Genomic DNA, 21,762 nt, shown 5'->3' on the forward strand with positions numbered 1-21,762 from the left:
CCTGTGGCAGGCAGAGTCCCAGTTCTTTATCTCCCCGGTGGTCCAATCAAGGGTGGGGGAATGAAGCCGGAGCCATGGCAGACCGAGGAGGACCTCAGAGGTACAGTTGGGGAGAATGAAGAACTCAATCCTTTCGTGGTGGGGTCCGATAGACATCAGGAGGGGTTCTGTGCGGTAACGCACGGTGCAGTCCAATCTGGCTCCGTTGACCGCGGAAATGTAGAGCGGCTTGACGAGACGGGTCACCGGGATGCTGAATTTATTAACACAGGACTCCAAAATAAAATTCCCGGAGGCACCAGAGTCCAAGCAGGCCACGGCTGAGATGGAGGAGTTGGCTGTAGGAGAAATCCGCACGGGCACCGTGAGACGTGGAGAAGAAGACTTAGAACCAAAAGATGCCACACCCACGTGAGCTGGGTGCGTGCGTGCGTTTCCCAGGCGTGGAGGACGGATAGGGCAATCCACCAAGAAATGCTCGGTACTGGCACAGTAAAGACAGAGATTTTCTTCTCTACGGCGATTCCTCTCTTCCTGGGTCAGGCGAGACCGATCCACTTGCATGGCCTCCTTGGCGGGAGGCCCAGGCGAAGACTGCAAAGGATGCTGTGGGAGAGGTGCCCAGAGATCTAAGTCTTTTTCCTGGCGGAGCTCTTGGTGTCGCTCAGAAAAACGCATGTCAATGCGGGTAGCCAAATGGATGAGTTCTTGGAGGTTGGCAGGAATCTCTCGTGCGGCCAGCACATCCTTGATGCGACTGGATAGGCCTTTTTTAAAGGTCGCGCAGAGAGCCTCATTATTCCAGGATAGTTCAGAAGCAAAAGTACGGAATTGTATGGCGTACTCGCCAACGGAAGAATTACCCTGGACCAGGTTCAACAGGGCAGTCTCGGCAGAAGAAGCTCGGGCTGGCTCCTCGAAGACACTCCGGAGTTCAGCGAAGAAGGCCTGGACTGTGGCTGTGGCAGGATCATTGCGGTCCCAGAGCGGTGTGGCCCAAGACAAGGCCTTTCCTGAAAGAAGGCTTACTACGAACGCCACCTTAGACCGTTCTGAAGGAAACAAGTCCGACAACATCTCCATATGCAGGGAACACTGAGACAAAAATCCACGGCAGAGTTTAGAGTCCCCATCAAATTTGTCCGGCAGGGACAAGCGGAGGTTAGGAGCGGCCACTCGCTGCGGAGGAGGTGCAGGAGCTGGCGGAGGAGATGGTTGCTGCTGTAGCAGAGGCAGAAGTTGCTGTAACATGGCGGTCAACTGCGACAGCTGCTGTCCTTGTTGGGCAATCTGCTGCGATTGCTGAGCGACCACCGTGGGAAGATCAGCGAGACTTGGCAGCGGCACCTCAGCGGGATCCATGGCCGGATCTACTGTCACGATTCGGCTTCCAGGTAGTGGATCCTCTGTGTCAGCGAGGGATTGGCGTGGACCGTGCTAGTGGACCGGTTCTAAGAGGCTACTGGTTTTCACCAGAGCCCGCCGCAAAGCGGGATGGTCTTGCTGCGGCAGTAGCAACCAGGTCGTATCCACTAGCAACGGCTCTACCTCGCTGACTGCTGAGAAGGCGTGGGACAGAAGGACTAGGCAGAGGCAAGGTCAGACGTAGCAGAAGGTCGGGGGCAGGCGGCAAGGTTCGTAGTCAGGATGGGTAGCAGAAGTTCAGGTACACAGGCTTTGGACACACTAAAACGCTTTCACTGGCACAAGGCAACAAGATCCGGCCAGGGAGTGCATGGGAGGAGGTCAGATAAAGGCAGGGAGCAGATGGAAGCCAATTAAGCTAATTGGGCCAGGCACCAATCATTGGTGCACTGGCCCTTTAAGTCTCAGAGAGCTGGCGCGCGCGCGCCCTAGAGAGCGGAGCCGCGCGCGCCAGCACATGACAGCAGGGGACCGGGACGGGTAAGTGACCTGGGATGCGATTCGCGAGCGGGCGCGTCCCGCTGTGCGAATCGCATCCCCAACGGCCATGACAGTGCAGCGCTCCCGGTCAGCGGGACTGACCGGGGCGCTGCAGGGAAAAAGACGCCGTGAGCGCTCCGGGGAGGAGCGGGGACCCGGAGCGCTAGGCGTAACAGGGCTCTAGGTCTTTGCCAGGCAATTATAGACCAGTAAGTCTAACGTGCATTGTGGGTAAATTGTTTGAAGGACTTATAAGGGATTACATACAGGAATACATAGGGGATAATAGTATTATAAGTGATAGCCAGCATGGGTTTACTAAGGATAGAAGTTGTCAAACCAATCTAATTTGCTTTTATGAAGAGGTGAATAGAAGCCTTGACAGAGGAATGGCTGTGGATATAGTGTTTCTGGATTTTGCCAAAGTGTTTGATACTGTCCCTCACAGACGTCTGACAGGTAAGTTAAGGTCCTTGGGCTTGGAAACTTTAGTTTGTAACTGGATTGAACACTGGCTCATGGATCGTACCCAGAGAGTGGTGGTCAATGATTCGTACTCGGATTGGTCCCCGGTAATTAGTGGTGACCCCAAGGTTCAGTACTGGGCCCGCTGTTGTTTAATTTATTTATCAATGATATAGAGGATGGTATTAACAGCTCTGCTTCTATCTTTGCAGATGACACCAAGCTTTGTAGCATGGTACAGTCTATAGAGAATGTGTATATAGAGGGGGGCTGTGTATATAGAGGGGGGCTGTGTATATAGAGGGGGGGCTGTGTATATAGAGGGGGGGCTGTGTATATAGAGGATGTGCATAAGTCACAAGACGACTTGGATAGACTAAGTGTCTCGGCCTCCACTTGGCAAATGAGGTTCAATGTGGATAAATGTAAAGTTATGCATCTGGGTACTAATAACCTGCAGCGTCTTATGTCTTAGGGGGGCTGTGTATATAGAGGGGGGCTGTGTATATAGAGGGGGGCTGTGTATATAGAGGGGGGCTGTGTATATAGAGGGGGGGGCTGTGTATATAGAGGGGGGCTGTGTATATAGAGGATGTGCATAAGTCACAAGACGACTTGGATAGACTAAGTGTCTGGGCCTCCACTTGGCAAATGAGGTTCAATGTGGATAAATGTAAAGTTATGCATCTGGGTACTAATAACCTGCAGCGTCTTATGTCTTAGGGGGGCTGTGTATATAGAGGGGGGCTGTGTATATAGAGGGGGGGCTGTGTATATAGAGGGGGTTGTGTATACTAATAACATGCAGCATCAGATATCTTAGGGGGGATTAAACTGGCAGAGTCACTGGTAGAGAAGGATCTGGGTGACTTGTAGATCACAGACTACAGAATAGCACAATGTCAGGCTGCTGCTTCCAAGGCCGGCAGGATATTGTCATGTATCAAAAGAGGCATGGACTCAAGGGACAGGGACATAATACTCCCCCTTTATAAAGCATTGGTACGGCCTCACCTGGAATATGCTGTTCAGTTTTGGTCGCCTGTTCATAAAAGGGACACTGCGGAGTTGGAAAGGGTGCAGAGACGCGCGACTAAACTAATATGGGGCCTGGAACATCTTAGCTATGAGGAGCGATTAAAGGAGTTACAATTGTTTAGTCTTGAGAAGAGACGTTTAAGGGGGATATGATAAACGTATATAAGTATATAAATGGCCCATACAAAAAATATGGAGAAAAACTGTTCCAGGTTAAACCCCCCCAAAGGACGAGGGGGCACTCCCTCCGTCTGGAGAAGAAAAGGTTTAGTCTAAAGGGGCGACACGCCTTCTTTACCGTGAGGACTGTGAATTTATGGAACGGTCTACCTCAGGAACTGGTCACAGCTGGAAAAATTAACAGCTTTAAAACGGGGTTAGATACATTCCTGGAACAAAATAACATTAATGCTTATGAAGAAATATAAAATCCCTTCCCTTCCCCTTATCCCCTTACACCCTTCCCTTCAACTCCCTGGTTGGACTTGATGGACGTCTGTCTTTTTTCAACCATACTAACTATGTAACTATGTAACAATGAGGCTACAATGAATTTTATCTTATGGATTCTTTGAGAAACTCACCTTCTCCGCTCCCAGAGGTTTCTTCACCGTTTTTCTATGAATTCTTCATTCACGTTATTGTTTTTCTTCTACCAGTTCACAGCAAAGAAGAAAGAAGTTACCTGGATGTCGGTTACTTTTATAACATACGCTGTGGACTGATTGTTTGTACTACTATATCACACTTGGTTGCATCCTAGATACTACGTTTATACGCACTTCATATATATATATATATATATATAAAAAAAAAAAATTCTGTAATACATACAGTATCTATTTGCTGCTGAGTTCAGTAAAAGAAGTTAAAAGCATAATACTCGCGTCTTGCCTTTATTAAAATCTACATTTTCCATCACCAAGGATAGGAAAATTCCCAATTATGGTACAGGATTGAGTGAATAGGACAGCTGAGGTGCAGGGTTGGGAGGATAGAACAGTTTGGATGCAGCCTTGGGCAGATAGGATGGTTAGGTGAAGGATTGCAGGGATAGGACAGTTATGGTGCAGTTTTTGGTGGCTAAGACAGTTGAGATGCAGAGTTGGGGTGGGTTGCATAGTTAGGGTGAAGGGCCAGGGTAGGTCAGTGAACAGGAGGATTAGGGTCAGGGTCTGGTCTGTTAGTTTACCATCAGATCTGTTTGCCTGCTGATGACGTCTCTGAGGGTCTGGTAGACACGCTGGGGATATCTCAGGTGCCCTTGTTGGTGGAGAGTTTGCAGAGCGTGGAGAAGCTGAGTGCACACTGGTGGTTCAGCCTGGAGAAATGCCTGCAGGAGGCGAAACTCAAAGTCTGGATATTGTGCCTGCAACGGGTAAATGAGATAAACACTGGATGAATGGCTGCCAGGACCTGACCTCGCGAGCTGCAGCCTTACCATTACAACGGCCACCACACTGAGGATTTTCTGCATAGATTTATGGGTAGAACAGAAGTGTATGAGCCAAACAGGCTGAGATCACCCTGTATAATTGGGCAAGCGATCAGATGAGAAACGCTCGTTCATTGGGTGTTACTATAGTTTTTACCTGTCAAAAAATCATTGACTGTTGGTCGCACATTTCAGGATTATTGGGAATACGCAGCCTTCAAGTGATGGCAGCAAAGGGCCGCACAAACAATCCAGTGATCAGTCCTCCCTGAATGACACTCATGCCACAGGGCCCATAGACAACAGAGCAGCTCCACTTCCCTCTGTACACTGAGCAACACGACATATCTGTACAGCGAGCAACACGACATATCTGTACACCCAGCTACACGACATATCTGTACACCCAGCTACACGACATATCTGTACATCCAGCTACACGACATATCTGTACACCCAGCTCCACTTCCCTCTGTACAGCGAGCAACACGGCATATCTGTACACCCAGCTACACGACATATCTGTACACCCAGCTACACGACATATCTGTACACCCAGCTACACGACATATCTGTACATCCAGCTACACGACATATCTGTACACCCAGCTACACGACATATCTGTACACCCAGCTACACGACATATCTGTACACCCAGCTACACGACATATCTGTACACCCAGCTACACGACATATCTGTACACCCAGCAACACGGCATATCTGTACACTGAGCAACACGACATATCTGTACATGAGCAACACGACATATCTGTACAGCGAGCAACACGACATATCTGTACATGAGCAACACGACATATCTGTACAGCGAGCAACACGACATATCTGTACACCCAGCTACACGACATATCTGTACACCCAGCAACACGGCATATCTGTACACCCAGCTAGAAGACATATCTGTACACCCAGCTACACGACATATCTGTACACCCAGCTACACGACATATCTGTACACCCAGCTAGAAGACATGTCTGTACACCCAGCTACACGACATATCTGTACACCCAGCTACACGACATATCTGTACACCCAGCTACACGACATATCTGTACACCCAGCTACACGACATATCTGTACACCCAGCAACACGGCATATCTGTACACCCAGCTAGAATACATATCTGTACACCCAGCTACACGACATATCTGTACACCCAGCTACACGACATATCTGTACACCCAGCTACACGACATATCTGTACACCCAGCTACAAGGCATACCTGTACACCCAGCAACACGACATACCTGTACACCCAGCAACATGGCATACCTGTACACCCAGCTACACGGCATACCTGTACACCCAGCTACACGGCATACCTGTACACCCAGCTACATGGCATACCTGTACACCCAGCTACACGACATACCTGTACACCCAGCTACACGACATACCTGTACACCCAGCTACACGGCATACCTTTCCACCCAGCAACACGGCATACCTGTCCACCCAGCAACACGGCATACCTGTCCACCCAGCAACACGGCATACCTGTCCACCCAGCTACACGGCATACCTGTACACCCAGCTACACGACATACCTGAACACCCAGCTACACGACATACCTGTACACCCAGCTACACGACATACCTGTACACCCAGCTACACGACATATCTGTATACTGAGCCCCCATAACCTAATTAAAACTGCCATCAAAGAACATTCCATGGATAAAATAAATGAAGCCAGATAATAATAGAGATACTTCATATGGGGTCAGATACCTCAGCGACAGGAAGAACAAGGGAGAACCAGCTCTGATCCTGGAATTGGAGAATGAAGGACGGGACCCTGGGGCCCTCTGACTTCTCGGGGCTCCTCACAGGCGGCTCTTCTTCTTCACAGGTTACAGATAATGAAGGACATGGCTTGTCCACAACGTCTGCAGGAGGAGACAGAAGAGGACGTGGCGGAGGAAACTGCACAGGAACGAAGGGCTTTGGGAAACTCTAACAAAATCAAAGGTAAAGGTATAAGAGATTAATGGGAGGGACTAGTGAGGACCCCGCAGTCATGGAGTACAATATCAGAGGAAGCTGGAGAGTCCTCAAAAATTATTTAGGGAATTAATCTTCCAGTATCATGTACCATACACGAGGGAGACCGCGGGAGCTAAGGGATGGAAACTATGACTCAAGATCTGTAATAGGAAGGAGAAGTTTGGGTTCATGGGGTAATGGGCCAACTTCTCCGATGGCTACAGGCTCTACAGTAGTGATGGGTCGCACCTGAATGGGGAGAAGATGGCAGTGCCAGGGGAGGACATGAATAATCTCTATAGACTCTATAGACATGACTGGGGGGTGATGATCTCTATAGACATGACTGGATGATGATGATCTCTATAGACATGACTGGATGATGATGATCTCTATAGACATGACTGGATGATGATGATCTCTATAGACATGACTGGATGATGATGATCTCTATAGACATGATTGGAAGATGATCTCTATAGAGATCATCATCATCATGCAGTCATGTCTATAGTGATCATCATCATCATCCAGTCATGTCTTTAGAGAACATCATCATCCAGTCATGTCTATAGAGATCATCATCCAGTCATGTCTATAGAGATCATCATCATCATGCAGTCATGTCTATAGAGACCATCATCATCATCCAGTCATGTCTATAGAGATCATCATCCAGTCATGTCTATAGTGATCATCATCATCCAGTCATGTCTTTAGAGAACATCATCATCCAGTCATGTCTATAGAGATCATCATCCAGTCATGTCTATAGAGATCATCATCATCATGCAGTCATGTCTATAGAGATCATCATCATCATCATCCAGTCATGTCTATAGAGATCATCATCATCCAGTCATGTCTATAGAGATCATCATCATCATCCAGTCATGTCTATAGAGATCATCATCATCACGCAGTCATGTGTATAGAGATCATCATCATCATCCAGTCATGTCTATAGAGATCATCATCATCACGCAGTCATGTCTATAGTGATCATCATCATCCAGTCATGTCTTTAGAGAACATCATCACCCAGTCATGTCTATAGACATGACTGGATGATGATCTCTATAGACATGACTGCGTGATGATGATGATGATCACTATAGACATGAATGGATGATGATGATGATGATCTCTATAGACATGACTGGATGATGATGATGATGATCTCTATAGACATGACTGGATGATGATGATGATCTCTATAGACATGACTGGATGATGATGATCTCTATAGACATGACTGCGTGATGATGATGATGATCACTATAGACATGAATGGATGATGATGATGATGATCTCTATAGACATGACTGGATGATGATCATGATCTCTATAGACATGACTGGATGATGATGATGATCTCTATAGACATGACTGCGTGATGATGATGATCTCTATAGACATGACTGGATGATGATGATGATCTCTATAGACATGACTGCGTGATGATGATGATCTCTAGAGATCATCATCATCATCATCCAGTCATGTCTATAGAGATCATCATCATCATCATCATCCATTCATGTCTATAGTGATCATCATCATCATCACGCAGTCATATCTATAGAGATCATCATCCAGTCATGTCTATAGACATGACTGGGTGATGATGTTCTCTAAAGACATGACTGGATGATGATGATCACTATAGACATAACTGCATGATGATGATGATCACTATAGACATGACTGCATGATGATGATGATCTCTATAGACATGACTGGATGATGATGATGATCACTATAGACATGACTGCATGATGATGATGATCTCTATAGACATGACTGGATGATGATGATGATCTCTATAGACATGACTGGATGATGATGAACTCTATAGACATGACTGGATGATGATGAACTCTATAGACATGACTGGATGATGATGAACTCTATAGACATGATCTCTATAGACATGACTGGATGATGATGATCTCTATAGACATGACTGGATGATGATGAACTCTATAGACATGACTGGATGATGATGAACTCTATAGACATGATCTCTATAGACATGACTGGATGATGATGATCTCTATAGACATGACTGGATGATGATGAACTCTATAGACATGACTGGATGATGATGAACTCTATAGACATGATCTCTATAGACATGACTGGATGATGATGATCTCTATAGACATGACTGGATGATGATGATCTCTATAGACATGACTGGATGATGATGATCTCTATAGACATGACTGGATGATGATGAACTCTATAGACATGACTGGATGATGATGAACTCTATAGACATGATCTCTATAGACATGACTGGATGATGATGATCTCTATAGACATGACTGGATGATGATGATCTCTATAGACATGACTGGATGATGATGATGATGATCTCTATAGACATGACTGGATGATGATGAACTCTATAGACATGACTGGATGATGATGAACTCTATAGACATGATCTCTATAGATGATGATCTCTATAGAGACCAAACACACACATATTTTGTATTGCTATAGATACAATGTCATACAGAAAGCATACATGATGAGTGACTGATGGCAGAAACATTTTATCTTAAACATGGTTCATAAAAATTCTACAACTCATGTGAAAAAAAATCTCCAAACAGATGCTGATGGTTGAGCAACATGACTGATTGCAACATGACAAAATTAGCAATTACATTAAGGGGTTAATGTGCTCTGAGTAGACCTGAATTATACGTCATAAAATGTAACTTTGGGGTGGAAATCCTAGTTGTAACATGATCTCAGGACTCATGACCACTGTCTACACTTGTAGCTCAAGATGAGGGGGCACATTGGTGGTCCAGACATTGGGGTAGAACACACAATTTCCCCAATCCAGTGGAGAATATTTTAGAGTTACCTTTTTTTGGACTGCACGTGGCCTTGGAATCCGAGACAATTTCCAGGTTTTCTACAAGAGAAAGAAATTATGTCAATTGTGTGAGTGGCTAAGGTGGGCACAATGGTGGCTAAAGTCATCACAATGGTGGCTAAGGTCGGCAAAACAGTGGCTATGGTCGGCAGAATATTGGCTATGGTCGACACAATGGTGGCTATGGTCGACATAACGGTCAGGTTAAGATAAACAGGTAAAGATAAAAAATTTTGGGTCACAGCTTTTGGTAGGAAGGAAGGGGGGGGGACCCTTTGGGTGTTTGGGGTCCTGAGATCCCTGATGATGGTCCTGCTGATATTTAAATAGGCAATTTTTGTTGCAAACCTGGGCAGACATCCCAACCATCCCTAGTGTCGTTCTAGTGACCATCCCGAGTATTGATCCAGTGACCCTTCCAAGTGTCGCTCTACTGACCATCCTAAGTATCGATCTAGTGACCATCTAGAGTGTTGTTCTAGTGACCGTCCAGAGTGTCGTTCTAGTGACCGTCCAGAGTGTCGTTCTAGTGACCGTCCAGAGTGTCGTTCTAGTGACCGTCCAGAGTGTCGTTCTAGTGACCGTCCAGAGTGTCGATCTAGTGACCGTCCATAGTGTCGATCTAGTGATCATCCATAGTGTCGATCTAGTGATCATCCCAATTATCGATCTAGTGACCATCTCGAATATCGATCTAGTGACCTTCCCAATTGTCGTTCTAGTGACCATAGCGTGTATCTAACTAGTGACCATCCCAAGTATCGAACTAGTGACCATCCCTAGTGCCATTCTAGTGACCATCCCAAGTATCAAACTAGTGACCATCCCTAGTGTCATTCTAGTGACCATCCCGAGTATCAAACTAGTGACCATCCCTAGTGTCATTCTAGTGACCATCCCGAGTATCGATCCAGCGACCTTTCCAAGTGTCGCCCCCAGTCTTGTTCTAGTGACCGACCCGAGTCTTGTTCTAGTGACCGTCCCGAGTCTTGTTCTAGTGACCGTCCCGAGTCTTGTTCTAGTGACCATCCCGAGTCTTGTTCTAGTGACCGTCCCGAGTCTTGTTCTAGTGACCGTCCCGAGTCTTGTTCTAGTGACCATCCCGAGTCTTGTTCTAGTGACCATCCCGAGTGTCAATCTAGTGACCTTCCCGAGTGTCGTTCTAGTGAGCTTCCCGAGTGTCGTTCTAGTGAGCTTCCCGAGTGTCGTTCTAGTGACCTTCCCGAGTGTCGTTCTAGTGACTGCCCCGAGTATCATTCTAGTGACCATCCCGAGTGTCGATCTAATGACCATCCCAAATATCGATCCAGTGAGCATACTGAGTGTCATTCTAGTACAAAATGCTGAGTATCCATCTAGTGACCATACTGAGTATCGATCCAGTGAGCCTCCCAAGTGTCGTTCTAGTGACCATCCTAAATCTTGTTCTAGTGGCCATGCCATACGTTGAGGCTCTCTTTCATTCTTCTGACCACCATATATAGGCACACAGCTCAGAGGTCAGTTTAAGCAGGTATCTATTTTTTCACTGGGATTTTGTTCATCCATCATCCAGTGGTTGTCAGTTCCGGGAAAACGACCCTGGCTTTGGAAGCAGAAAAAGGCTTCCTGGATATGAATCAATATCAACTTAGTCTCTGAGAGAAAGATGATAAACTCTACCCTTAGGAGTGGTGTGGCACAATCATGGGACACTGCTCTAGAAGAGATATGGCATTTCCCTTTCAAAAAAAAATAAAATTAAAAAAATCTAAAAAGGCCTGACATTAACATGATAGGGAGATGGATAAAGGGTGCGGACCACATCCTGGAGCAATGACTAGATGGGATTCTTGCCAAATACAGGGTAGCCCAAGTAATATTGGACTGCTGGAACTATAAAGGACCAGTTGGTAAAGATTTTCAATGTGAATAACTCTCATTATAAACTGGACAAGACACAGTGAGTGATAAGATCCTGAGAAATAACTGAGCCATTACCAGCAGATTATGAAGCAACAGGAGAGAAATCTGAAGGAAATGCTTAAGAAAACATTCTGTGACATCAGAATCTACACAAACTAAGCACAATATGTCCAGAAACCCAAGGTGACAGCTACCTGCAACCTATTACCAGGGAAAGGAGCTGTCAGACCTTCTGTGGCCTCCCCACTGTGGGCCCTCTGTGGTCACCCCCACTCTCTCCTAGGCCTTGGTGGATGAAGTGGACGGTTACCATGCAGATGTCCTCCTTTCCCCACAATATAGATACAGCTTCTGTGAGTTTTCTCTTAATATGACAAGAATGTGAGACCCATTTGCATGAGTTTGTCTGGCCTGTAAGAATAACAGAGGTCAATGATGATAACTGTAGGAACATTCCCTCTTGAGAACTTCCCATAGGGTGATCAGATCATCCTTGACTAAAGGTAGACCTCGACATATAAATGAATTCTATACATCACCCAATACTCCTTTATATAAAAAAAAATGCCTCATTTTTCCAAGTTCTCCTCTGAGGGGTCAAAACTTGAGGGTGGAAACTATGGAAACAACTTTTTTATGGCATAAGGCAGCTGACAAAGATGAAGGAGCCTAGTCTGGTTCTTCAAAGATGCTCTGAAAAGTAGAGTGGAAGGTAGACAAGATAGAGGACAATGCCATGGACTCTCCCAAGAGTAAAGAGATCACATACGTCATGTTGGATCAATCTAAGTACAATCAATAAGAGGTGTTAGAGCTCAGACATCAAGTGATGGCGAAGCTGGGAGACTGAGCAGAAGAACAGTCCAGAAAGCATTAAAGGACATGTAGAGATTGGCTGGACCACAAAAGTGGCAAATAAGACTACAGGGCATCCAAAATCTGACACGTAAATAATCTCCTCCTGAAGAGAACCTGAGAAATTTATTCACAGACATCCACAGTAGAGTAGACACTGCAGGCCTTGGGATATAAGGTCTGAACATCCTCCAATGATTCCCACCAAAGAACTGGATCTAAGACCTGAACATCCTCCAATGATTCTCACCACAGAACCGGATCCAAGACCTGAACATCCTCCAATGATTCTCACCACAGAACCGGATCCAAGACCTGAACATCCTCCAATGATTCTCACCACACAGCTGGATCTAAGGCCTGAACATCCTCCAAAAGATTCTCACCACAGAACCGGATCTAAAGGCCTGAACATCCTCCTATGATTCCCACCACAGAACCGGATCCAAGACCTGAATATCCTCCAATAATTCTCACCACAGAACCGGATCTAAGGCCTGAACATCCTCCAAAGATTCTCATCACAGAACTGGATCTAAGGCCTGAACATCCTCCAAAGATTCTCACCACAGAACCGAATCTAAGGCCTGAACATCCTCCAAAAGATTCTCATCACAGAACTGGATCTAAGGCCTGAACATCCTCCAATGATTCTCACCACAGAACTGAATCTAAGGCCTGAACATCCTCCAAAAGATTCTCACCACAGAACCGGATCTAAGGCCTGAACATCCTCCTATGATTCCCACCACAGAACCGGATCCAAGACCTGAATATCCTCCAATAATTCTCACCACAGAACCGGATCTAAGGCCTGAACCTCCTCCAAAGATTCTCATCACAGAACTGGATCTAAGGCCTGAACAACCTCCAAAGATTCTCACCACAGAACCGAATCTAAGGCCGGAATATCCTCCAATGATTGTCACCACAGAACTGAATCTAAGGACGGAATATCCTCCAATGATTCTAACCACAGAACTGGATCTAAGGCCTGAACATCCTCCTATGATTCCCACCACAGAACCGGATCCAAGACCTGAATATCCTCCAATAATTCTCACCACAGAACCGGATCTAAGGCCTGAACCTCCTCCAAAGATTCTCATCACAGAACTGGATCTAAGGCCTGAACAACCTCCAAAGATTCTCACCACAGAACTGAATCTAAGGCCGGAATATCCTCCAATGATTGTCACCACAGAACTGAATCTAAGGCCGGAATATCCTCCAATGATTGTCACCACAGAACTGAATCTAAGGCCGGAATATCCTCCAATGATTGTCACCACAGAACTGAATCTAAGGCCGGAATATCCTCCAATGATTCTAACCACAGAACTGGATCTAAGGCCTGAACATCCTCCTATGATTCCCACCACAGAACTGAATCTAAGGCCGGAATATCCTCCAATGATTCTCACCATAGAACTGGATCTAAGGCCTGAACCACAGAACTGGATGTAAGCCCTGAACATCCTCCAATGATTCTCACCACAGAAATGAATCTAAGGCTACTTCATAGAAGGACCGACTACTCCCCCAAAGGGGACCCACACAAGACGGGAGGACACAGGAGACAACAGCATCACAAAAATCAGCAAGAGAAAGACAGTATCTTGGCAGGATACAGCCAACAAACTTAAGTTATCAACCTTACTGACGTACAGCTCCCTCCTGAATGTCTGACTGTATTGGAAAAAGGTCTGAATTTTGGCCTAAGAGAGGAATAACATTTTTCTATTTTTGAAGAGGAATTATTTAAAGCCATAAGGAATAACTTAAAAAAATATTTTACCACTCCGCAGAAACAAAAATCAAATAAAAATAATTACACTACATAATTAGAAGGTGAATCTCAATGTGTGATTGGTCCACTTGGCTTTTGGATTATTAAAGAGGGAGACCCAATCGATTATCATGTAACCAGAGATCTTATTAATTTGATGGATGAAAAGGAAGAGGATTTTATAGGTGCTAGTGATATTAACAGTGACATGCACATTTATTTCACAAATGGAAATCCGTCCACATTTACTCCACCTACCGTGTTTCTCTGAAAATAAGACCGGGTCTTATATTAATTTTAGTCACAAAAAACACACTAGGGCTTATTTTCAGGGTAGGGCTTATTTATTTACGGTATGGGGGGCTGCAGCAGTGTGGAGGATGGGAGGCTGCAGCTTGTGTGGAGGATGGGAGGCTGCAGGAGTGTGGAGGATGGGGGGCTGCAGGAGTGTGAAGGATGGGGGGCTGCAGCAGTGTGGAGGATGGGGGGCTGCAGCAGTGTGGAGGATGGGGGGCTGCAGGAGTGTGAAGGATGGGGGGCTGCAGGAGTGTGAAGGATGGGGGGCTGCAGGAGTGTGGAGGATGGGGGGCTGCAGGAGTGTGAAGGATGGGGGGCTGCAGGAGTGTGAAGGATGGGGGGGCAGCAGCAGTGTGAAGGATGGGGGGCTGCAGGAGTGTGAAGGATGGGGGGTTGCAGGAGTGTGGAGGATGGGGGGCTGCAGGAGTGTGAAGGATGGGGGGCTGCAGGAGTGTGAAGGATGGGGGGCTGCAGGAGTGTGAAGGATGGGGGGCTGCAGGAGTGTGAAGGATGGGGGGCTGCAGGAGTGTGGAGGATGGGGGGCTGCAGGAGTGTGAAGGATGGGGGGCTGCAGCAGTGTGGAGGATGGGGGGCTGCTGGAGTGTGGAGGATGGGGGGCTGCAGGAGTGGGAAGGATGGGGGGCTGCAGGAGGATAGGGGGCATCCTCCACACTCCTGCAGCCCCCCATACTCCTTCATCCCCCCATCCTCCCCTTCCCCTGTCGTCCTCCACACTCCTACCGTACCCTACAGCAGTGTTTCCCAACCAATGTCCTCCAGCTGTTGCAAGACTACAACTCCCAGCTTGCTGGGAGTTGTAGTTTTGCAACAGCTGGAGGCACACTGGTTGGGAAACACTGCCCTACAGTGCCCCCCACCCCTCTGCCATAATAAACTTGGGTACCGGTACTCATTTCACTTTCTTACCGTACGGTACCCTGCGGCGAGATCTTCTCCTGTTGCTTAGCAGCCGGGGGCAGGGACACGTCCGTGACGTCAGCCGTGCATACGCGCCGACATTTTAGAACGTCAGCGTCCCTGCCCCGGCTGAATTACGGTAAGCTAACTTGCCGCGGGTGCCGCGGGACCAGCCAAAGGAGGCGGGGGGGGGGGGGGGGGGTTGGCCGAGGGGGGCTGTGGGGTCTGCGGGCATTACTGGGGTGGACGGGGGGATGTGGAATCTGCGGGCATTACCACACTGTGGTGGCCGGGCCGTGGTGTCGGGTCTGCGGGCATTACTGTGGCGGCTGGGGGGGGGTAGGTGTGTGGAGTCTCCGGGCATTACTGTGGTGGCCATGTGGGGTCTGCGGGCATTACTGGCGGCCTCGGTCCGCATCTTACCCCTGATTACCCCTGGACTAGGTCTTGTTTTCGGGGTAGGGCTTATATTGCAGCCCTACCCCATAATCCTGCTAGGGCTTACTTTCGGGGTAGGGTTTATTTTCAGGGAAACACTGTATCATACCAGGGAGTCCTATTGATGTATTCCATAAAGCGGTGTTGAAAGAAATACAGGCATTGAAATACCCCACAGCTGGGAGCAACTCAATGATAAGTCAACATACACCAGGCTTACAGCAGATCCTACTATTAAGATCATGGAGAAAGTCCGTACCTTATTAAGAAAACTTGTCAGTGAAAAAAACTGCAGAAAAGCTCTTGCCGATTAATCCATCCAAACCTCATATTTATATACTTCCAAAAACTCACAAGAAGAAAAATCCTCCACCTGGAAGACCAATAGTAGCAGGGATTGGTTCCCCTACCCAATTTTTATCGAGTTATATCGAATGATTGATCTCCCCCTTACTAAGAGCCATCCCTACTTTAAGGGATAGCAGTGATTTAATTACTGCATTACAGGATTTTCAATGGTGTGAAGGTTACAGCCTCTTCACCCGCATCCAGACTTTCTTGTCATCTACTGAAAAATCTATTGATTTTATCAAATTTATTGTGGAGTCTATGGAACTGGTACTTTCCAACAATTGTTTCCAGTACCATGGTGAATGGTATAAGCAAGTGTAGGGGGTCTGCGATGGGGACCCTTGTATCTTGCTCTTACGCCAATATTTTCCTAGCTATATTTGAGCAAAATTACATCTTTACACCTCTCAATCCTTTCCTCCAATACATTGTAAAAATATTGAGATTTGTGGATGATGTTTTTATCATCTGGGCAGGGACAGACAACCAATTTGAAGGATTTGTTACATATCTCAATGATATAAATATGTTCTTTACATCGGTTTTTGGAGGTAACAATTTGGAATTCCTGTACGTTAGGATCACAATAAATAATGACCAGATTCACACAGCAGGATTCATAAAGGAAACCGCTCGTAATGCTTTTCTCCATAACAAATCTTCCCACCCCGCAAAAACAAAGAACAACATTCCATATAGTCAAATGGTTCGCTTGAAGCGAATTAATAGTGACCAAGAGGTATTTAATAAACAGGTGGAAGATCTGACAGAACGGCTACTGGCAAGAGGTTACGCGTTGGACGTTATAGCACAAGCGAAGAAACGCATAGAAAAAACTCCAAAGGGATGCATTGATAAAAACAAAATCTAAAAATCAGGTAGCTCAGAAACATTCATCTAGAGCTTCATTCGTTTTCAAAAATAGCTCTATGAATAACAAAATCCAACAAGCTATCCATTCCAATTGGTACATATTACAGACTGACTCTGATATTTCAGATATTACATCTCAAAAACCAATTATCACATACATGTAACAAAACCATTTCTGATCATTTAAAAGCCAAAAAAAACAATAAAAATAACACAGGATTATTAAAATCAAACTGGTTAACCGATACTATGTGTTCCTGCTCTTTTTGCCACATGAACCTAAAAAGTTAATTCATTAGCTTGGGAAACTATACAGTATATATAAAACAACCAGTTACTTGCAGGTCAAATTATGTCATTTATTGTATGATTTGTACATGCGATTTCTTTTATTTAGGAAAAATGAAGCGCCCATTATTTCACAGAATAAAAAAATATCTTAGATCCCCAGTCACACAGAAAGGTTCCACAAGATTTATAGAACACGTGATTAATTTTCATCATGGTGATGGCTCTACATTAAAGTTTGGAGCCTTAGAAAGAATAGAAAACACTTTTCCAGGTAAAGATAGATCCCAAACTATTAAAAGAATCCAGATGGATTATACGATTACATGCATTAGGACCATTAGGTTTAAACGATAAAAATGAGTTAGGTGCATTAATATGACCCATTTCATCTTAGCTCCTGTTCACATGTAAGATCTGTTCCTCCCGAATTGTTTTTAACTCACTGGGGGAGATTTATCAAAGGATCTAGACTGGTTTTTCCTGTCTAAATTTGTCGCACAGAAAGTCGCAGTCTAAATATGTGCGACTTTTCTGCGACTTTTGCTGTAGAGGATTTTTAGAACATGATGCATGCAAGTCTATTTTAGACGGAAATGCATTGGAAAATGCATTGGTGCTGAATTTATCAAGTGCGACTTTTGTGCGACAAGTCGCATCTGCCCAAAATACGCTGAAATGTCCGACCATGTTGGAGCAGGTCTAAATGCAGTTTAAGCTGTAGACCCTGAAGTCTGAGCACAGAATTTATCAAGGGCTGTGAGACCTATAGACAGGAGACAACCACATACACTGGTCTATAAGCATGCCCAGAATAGACTAGATTAGGAAATCTCCCCCACTGTTTTTTGAGCACCTTAAAGGGGTATTCCAGGACAAAACTTTTTTTTTTTTTTTAGATCAACTGGCTCCAGAAAGTTAAACAGATTTGTAAATTACTTCTATCAAAAAATCTTAATCCTTCCAATAATTATCAGCTGCTGAAGTTGAGTTGTTCTTATCTGTCTGGAAACAGTGCTCTCTGCTAACATCTCTGCTTGTCTCAGGAACTGCACAGAGCAGAAGAGGTTTGCTATGGGAATTTGCTTCTACTCTGGACAGCTCCCGAGACAGGTGTCATCAGAGAGCACTTAAAGGGGTTCTCCCTTGTTTATACAGTTTTTTGTTATTATGTAAGTATGTGTTTTTTTATGTGTGTTGTGATTATGTATATATGTATTTTCTTACCTTTTGTGAAGATCCGGAGGCTGGCCCCTTTTTCTTCCAGTGGGTTGCTGTGCACCTCGGCCTCCGCCATGTTGTGTTCGGTACGTGGGATGTCAGGGGGTGTGTTCTTGCTTCTGTCCTTCCTATCTTCTGACGTCCGAGGCGAATCTTTTCTTCCTGTTTCTTCTGTGGCTCAGCGACGAATCTGCGGCCTCTTCCGGCGCATGCGCAGGTAGTTTTTTTCTTTACCAATAAAGTTTTTTTGTCTAATTGACAAACTGTCTGCACTTTCGCAAAGCTACGCTATTAGCGTAGACCTAACGTTGTTGTTAGCGTAGCACTTGCGCGAAGCTACGATATTAGCGTAGACCTAACGTGCTGTTAGCGTAGCACTTGCGTACTCGCGCATGCGCAGACAGTTTGTCAATTAGACAAAAAAAACTTTATTGGCAAAAATAACAAACTACCTGCGCATGCGCCGGAAGAGGCCGCAGATTCGTCGCTGAGCCACAGAAGAAACAGGAAGAAAAGATTCGCCTCGGACGTCAGAAGATAGGAAGGACAGAAGCAAGAACACACCCCTCGACATCCCACGTACCGAACACATGGCGGAGGCCGAGGAAGAAAAAGGGGCCAGCCTCCGGATCTTCACAAAAGGTAAGAAAATACATATATACATAATCACAACACACATAAAAAAACACATACTTATACACACATAACACACAAACATAACAACAAAAAACTGTATAAACAAGGGAGAACCCCTTTAAACAGATTTGTATATTACTTCTATTAAAAAATCTTAACCCTTTCAGTACTTATGAGCTGCTGAAGTTGAGTTGTTCTTTTCCATCTAACTTTCTGGAGCCAGTTGATATATAAAAAAAAAAAAAAGTTTTACCTGGATAACCCCCTTTAAGGGTTAAATTTTGGGTTACACCCACTCACCTGAGCCATGTGATATGGCAGGTAATTTAAAACAGCGGAGTGAGCATGATGACGTTGCAGGGGCCTGAGGAAGCACCAAACGATACGATGCGATACGGCTGTGGCCCAACGCCTGATTCCCCCCGTTATATCTGCCGCCTCCCTGCTGCTTTCTCGCCTGACCTTGATGTGATTTATCCCGCTGTCTCTGAAGCGCTGGGTGAGTTGCTCTGTACTTCTTCTTTGGCTTTCATTTTGCATATGTATATTCTAGCGTGCAGCACCACCCAGAGGAGAATACAGACTGCTACTCTGGCTCAACACATTGGAAGGAGTAGATTCATAGGTTTAAAAGACAGTGCCGGATTTCTTTTTCTATTGTGGCAATATATAATTTAAAATATGAAAAAGCTGAGTTGGAGGTACTCAATCTGCTTAGTATGTATTGTCCGAGATCTCTATCCTGGTGGAATCGTCAGACCACCTTGAAAAGTAGTGATGGTAGTGGATGAGATCTCAAGGACTGGGGAATAAAGGGTGTGAAGTGGCTGGAATAAAAGATGATGCAGGGAGTTGAATGGATGAGAGGATACAAAGTGATGGATGTGAATATAGATAGTGCGGCGGATAGTGATGGGTGCGAATATAGATAGTGCGGTGGATAGTGATGGATGTGAATATAGATAGTGCGGCGGATAGTGATGGATGGGAATATAGATAGTGCGGTGGATAGTGATGGGTGCGAATATAGATAGTGCGGTGGATAGTGATGGATGTGAATATAGATAGTGCGGCGGATAGTGATGGGTGCGAATATAGATAGTGCGGTGGATAGTGATGGATGTGAATATAGATAGTGCGGCGGATAGTGATGGGTGCGAATATAGATAGTGCGGTGGATAGTGATGGATGTGAATATAGATAGTGCGGCGGATAGTGATGGGTGCGAATATAGATAGTGCGGTGGATAGTGATGGATGTGAATATAGATAGTGCGGCGGATAGTGATGGGTGCGAATATAGATAGTGCGGCGGATAGTGATGGATGGGAATATAGATAGTGCGGCGGATAGTGATGGATGGGAATATAGATAGTGCGGCGGATAGTGATGGATGGGAATATAGATAGTGCGGCGGATAGTGATGGATGCGAATATAGATAGTGCGGCGGATAGTGATGGATGTGAATATAGATAGTGCGGCGGATAGTGATGGATGTGAATATAGATAGTGCGGCGGATAGTGATGGATGGGAATATAGATAGTGCGGCGGATAGTGATGGATGGGAATATAGATAGTGCGGCGGATAGTGATGGATGGGAATATAGATAGTGCGGAGGATAGTGATGGATGCGAATATAGATAGTGCGGCGGATAGTGATGGATGCGAATATAGATAGTGCGGCGGATAGTGATGGATGGGAATATAGATAGTGCGGCGGATAGTGATGGATGGGAATATAGATAGTGCGGAGGATAGTGATGGATGGGAATATAGATAGTGCGGCGGATAGTGATGGATGGGAATATAGATAGTGCGGAGGATAGTGATGGATGGGAATATAGATAGTGCGGCGGATAGTGATGGATGGGAATATAGATAGTGCGGCGGATAGTGATGGATGGGAATATAGATAGTGCGGCGGATAGTGATGGATGGGAATATAGATAGTGCGGCGGATAGTGATGGATGGGAATATAGATAGTGCGGCGGATAGTGATGGATGGGAATATAGATAGTGCGGCTTAGAGAATGACTCAGAGGATGTGTGATGCTTATTAGATGCAAGGCTGGTGATCAAGTAGGGAAAGATAGAGAGGTATATGTATAGTGTATATGTATGGTGTATATGTATGGTGTATATGTATGGTGTATATGTATGGTGTATATGTATGGTGTATATGTATGGTGTATATGTATAGTGTATATGTATAGTGTATATGTATAATGTATATGTATAGTGTATATGTATAGTGTATATGTATGGTGTATATGTATGGTGTATATGTATGGTGTATATGTATGGTGTATATGTATGGTGTATATGTATAGTGTATATGTATAGTGTATATGTATATGTATAGTGTATATGTATAGTGTATATGTATGGTGTATATGTATGGTGTATATGTATGGTGTATATGTATGGTGTATATGTATA

General features: G+C 45.3%; 1 protein-coding gene across 1 annotated transcript in view; it reads right to left on the minus strand.

The window, feature by feature from the left end:
- WDR97 (WD repeat domain 97) overlaps positions 1-21,762 on the minus strand; it is a 250,016-nt gene that overhangs the window by 41,774 nt on the left and 186,480 nt on the right. Inside the window, exons 15-17 of the mRNA XM_056553808.1 lie at positions 9,738-9,788; positions 6,599-6,823; positions 4,601-4,777 (exon numbers count right to left, since the gene is read on the minus strand). Coding sequence (XP_056409783.1) covers positions 4,601-4,777; positions 6,599-6,823; positions 9,738-9,788 — 453 coding nt within the window. The remainder of the gene's footprint in view (positions 1-4,600; positions 4,778-6,598; positions 6,824-9,737; positions 9,789-21,762) is intronic.

This window comes from Hyla sarda, unplaced genomic scaffold (genome assembly GCF_029499605.1).
Source record: "Hyla sarda isolate aHylSar1 unplaced genomic scaffold, aHylSar1.hap1 scaffold_380, whole genome shotgun sequence".
NCBI classification, from domain to species: domain Eukaryota; kingdom Metazoa; phylum Chordata; class Amphibia; order Anura; family Hylidae; genus Hyla; species Hyla sarda.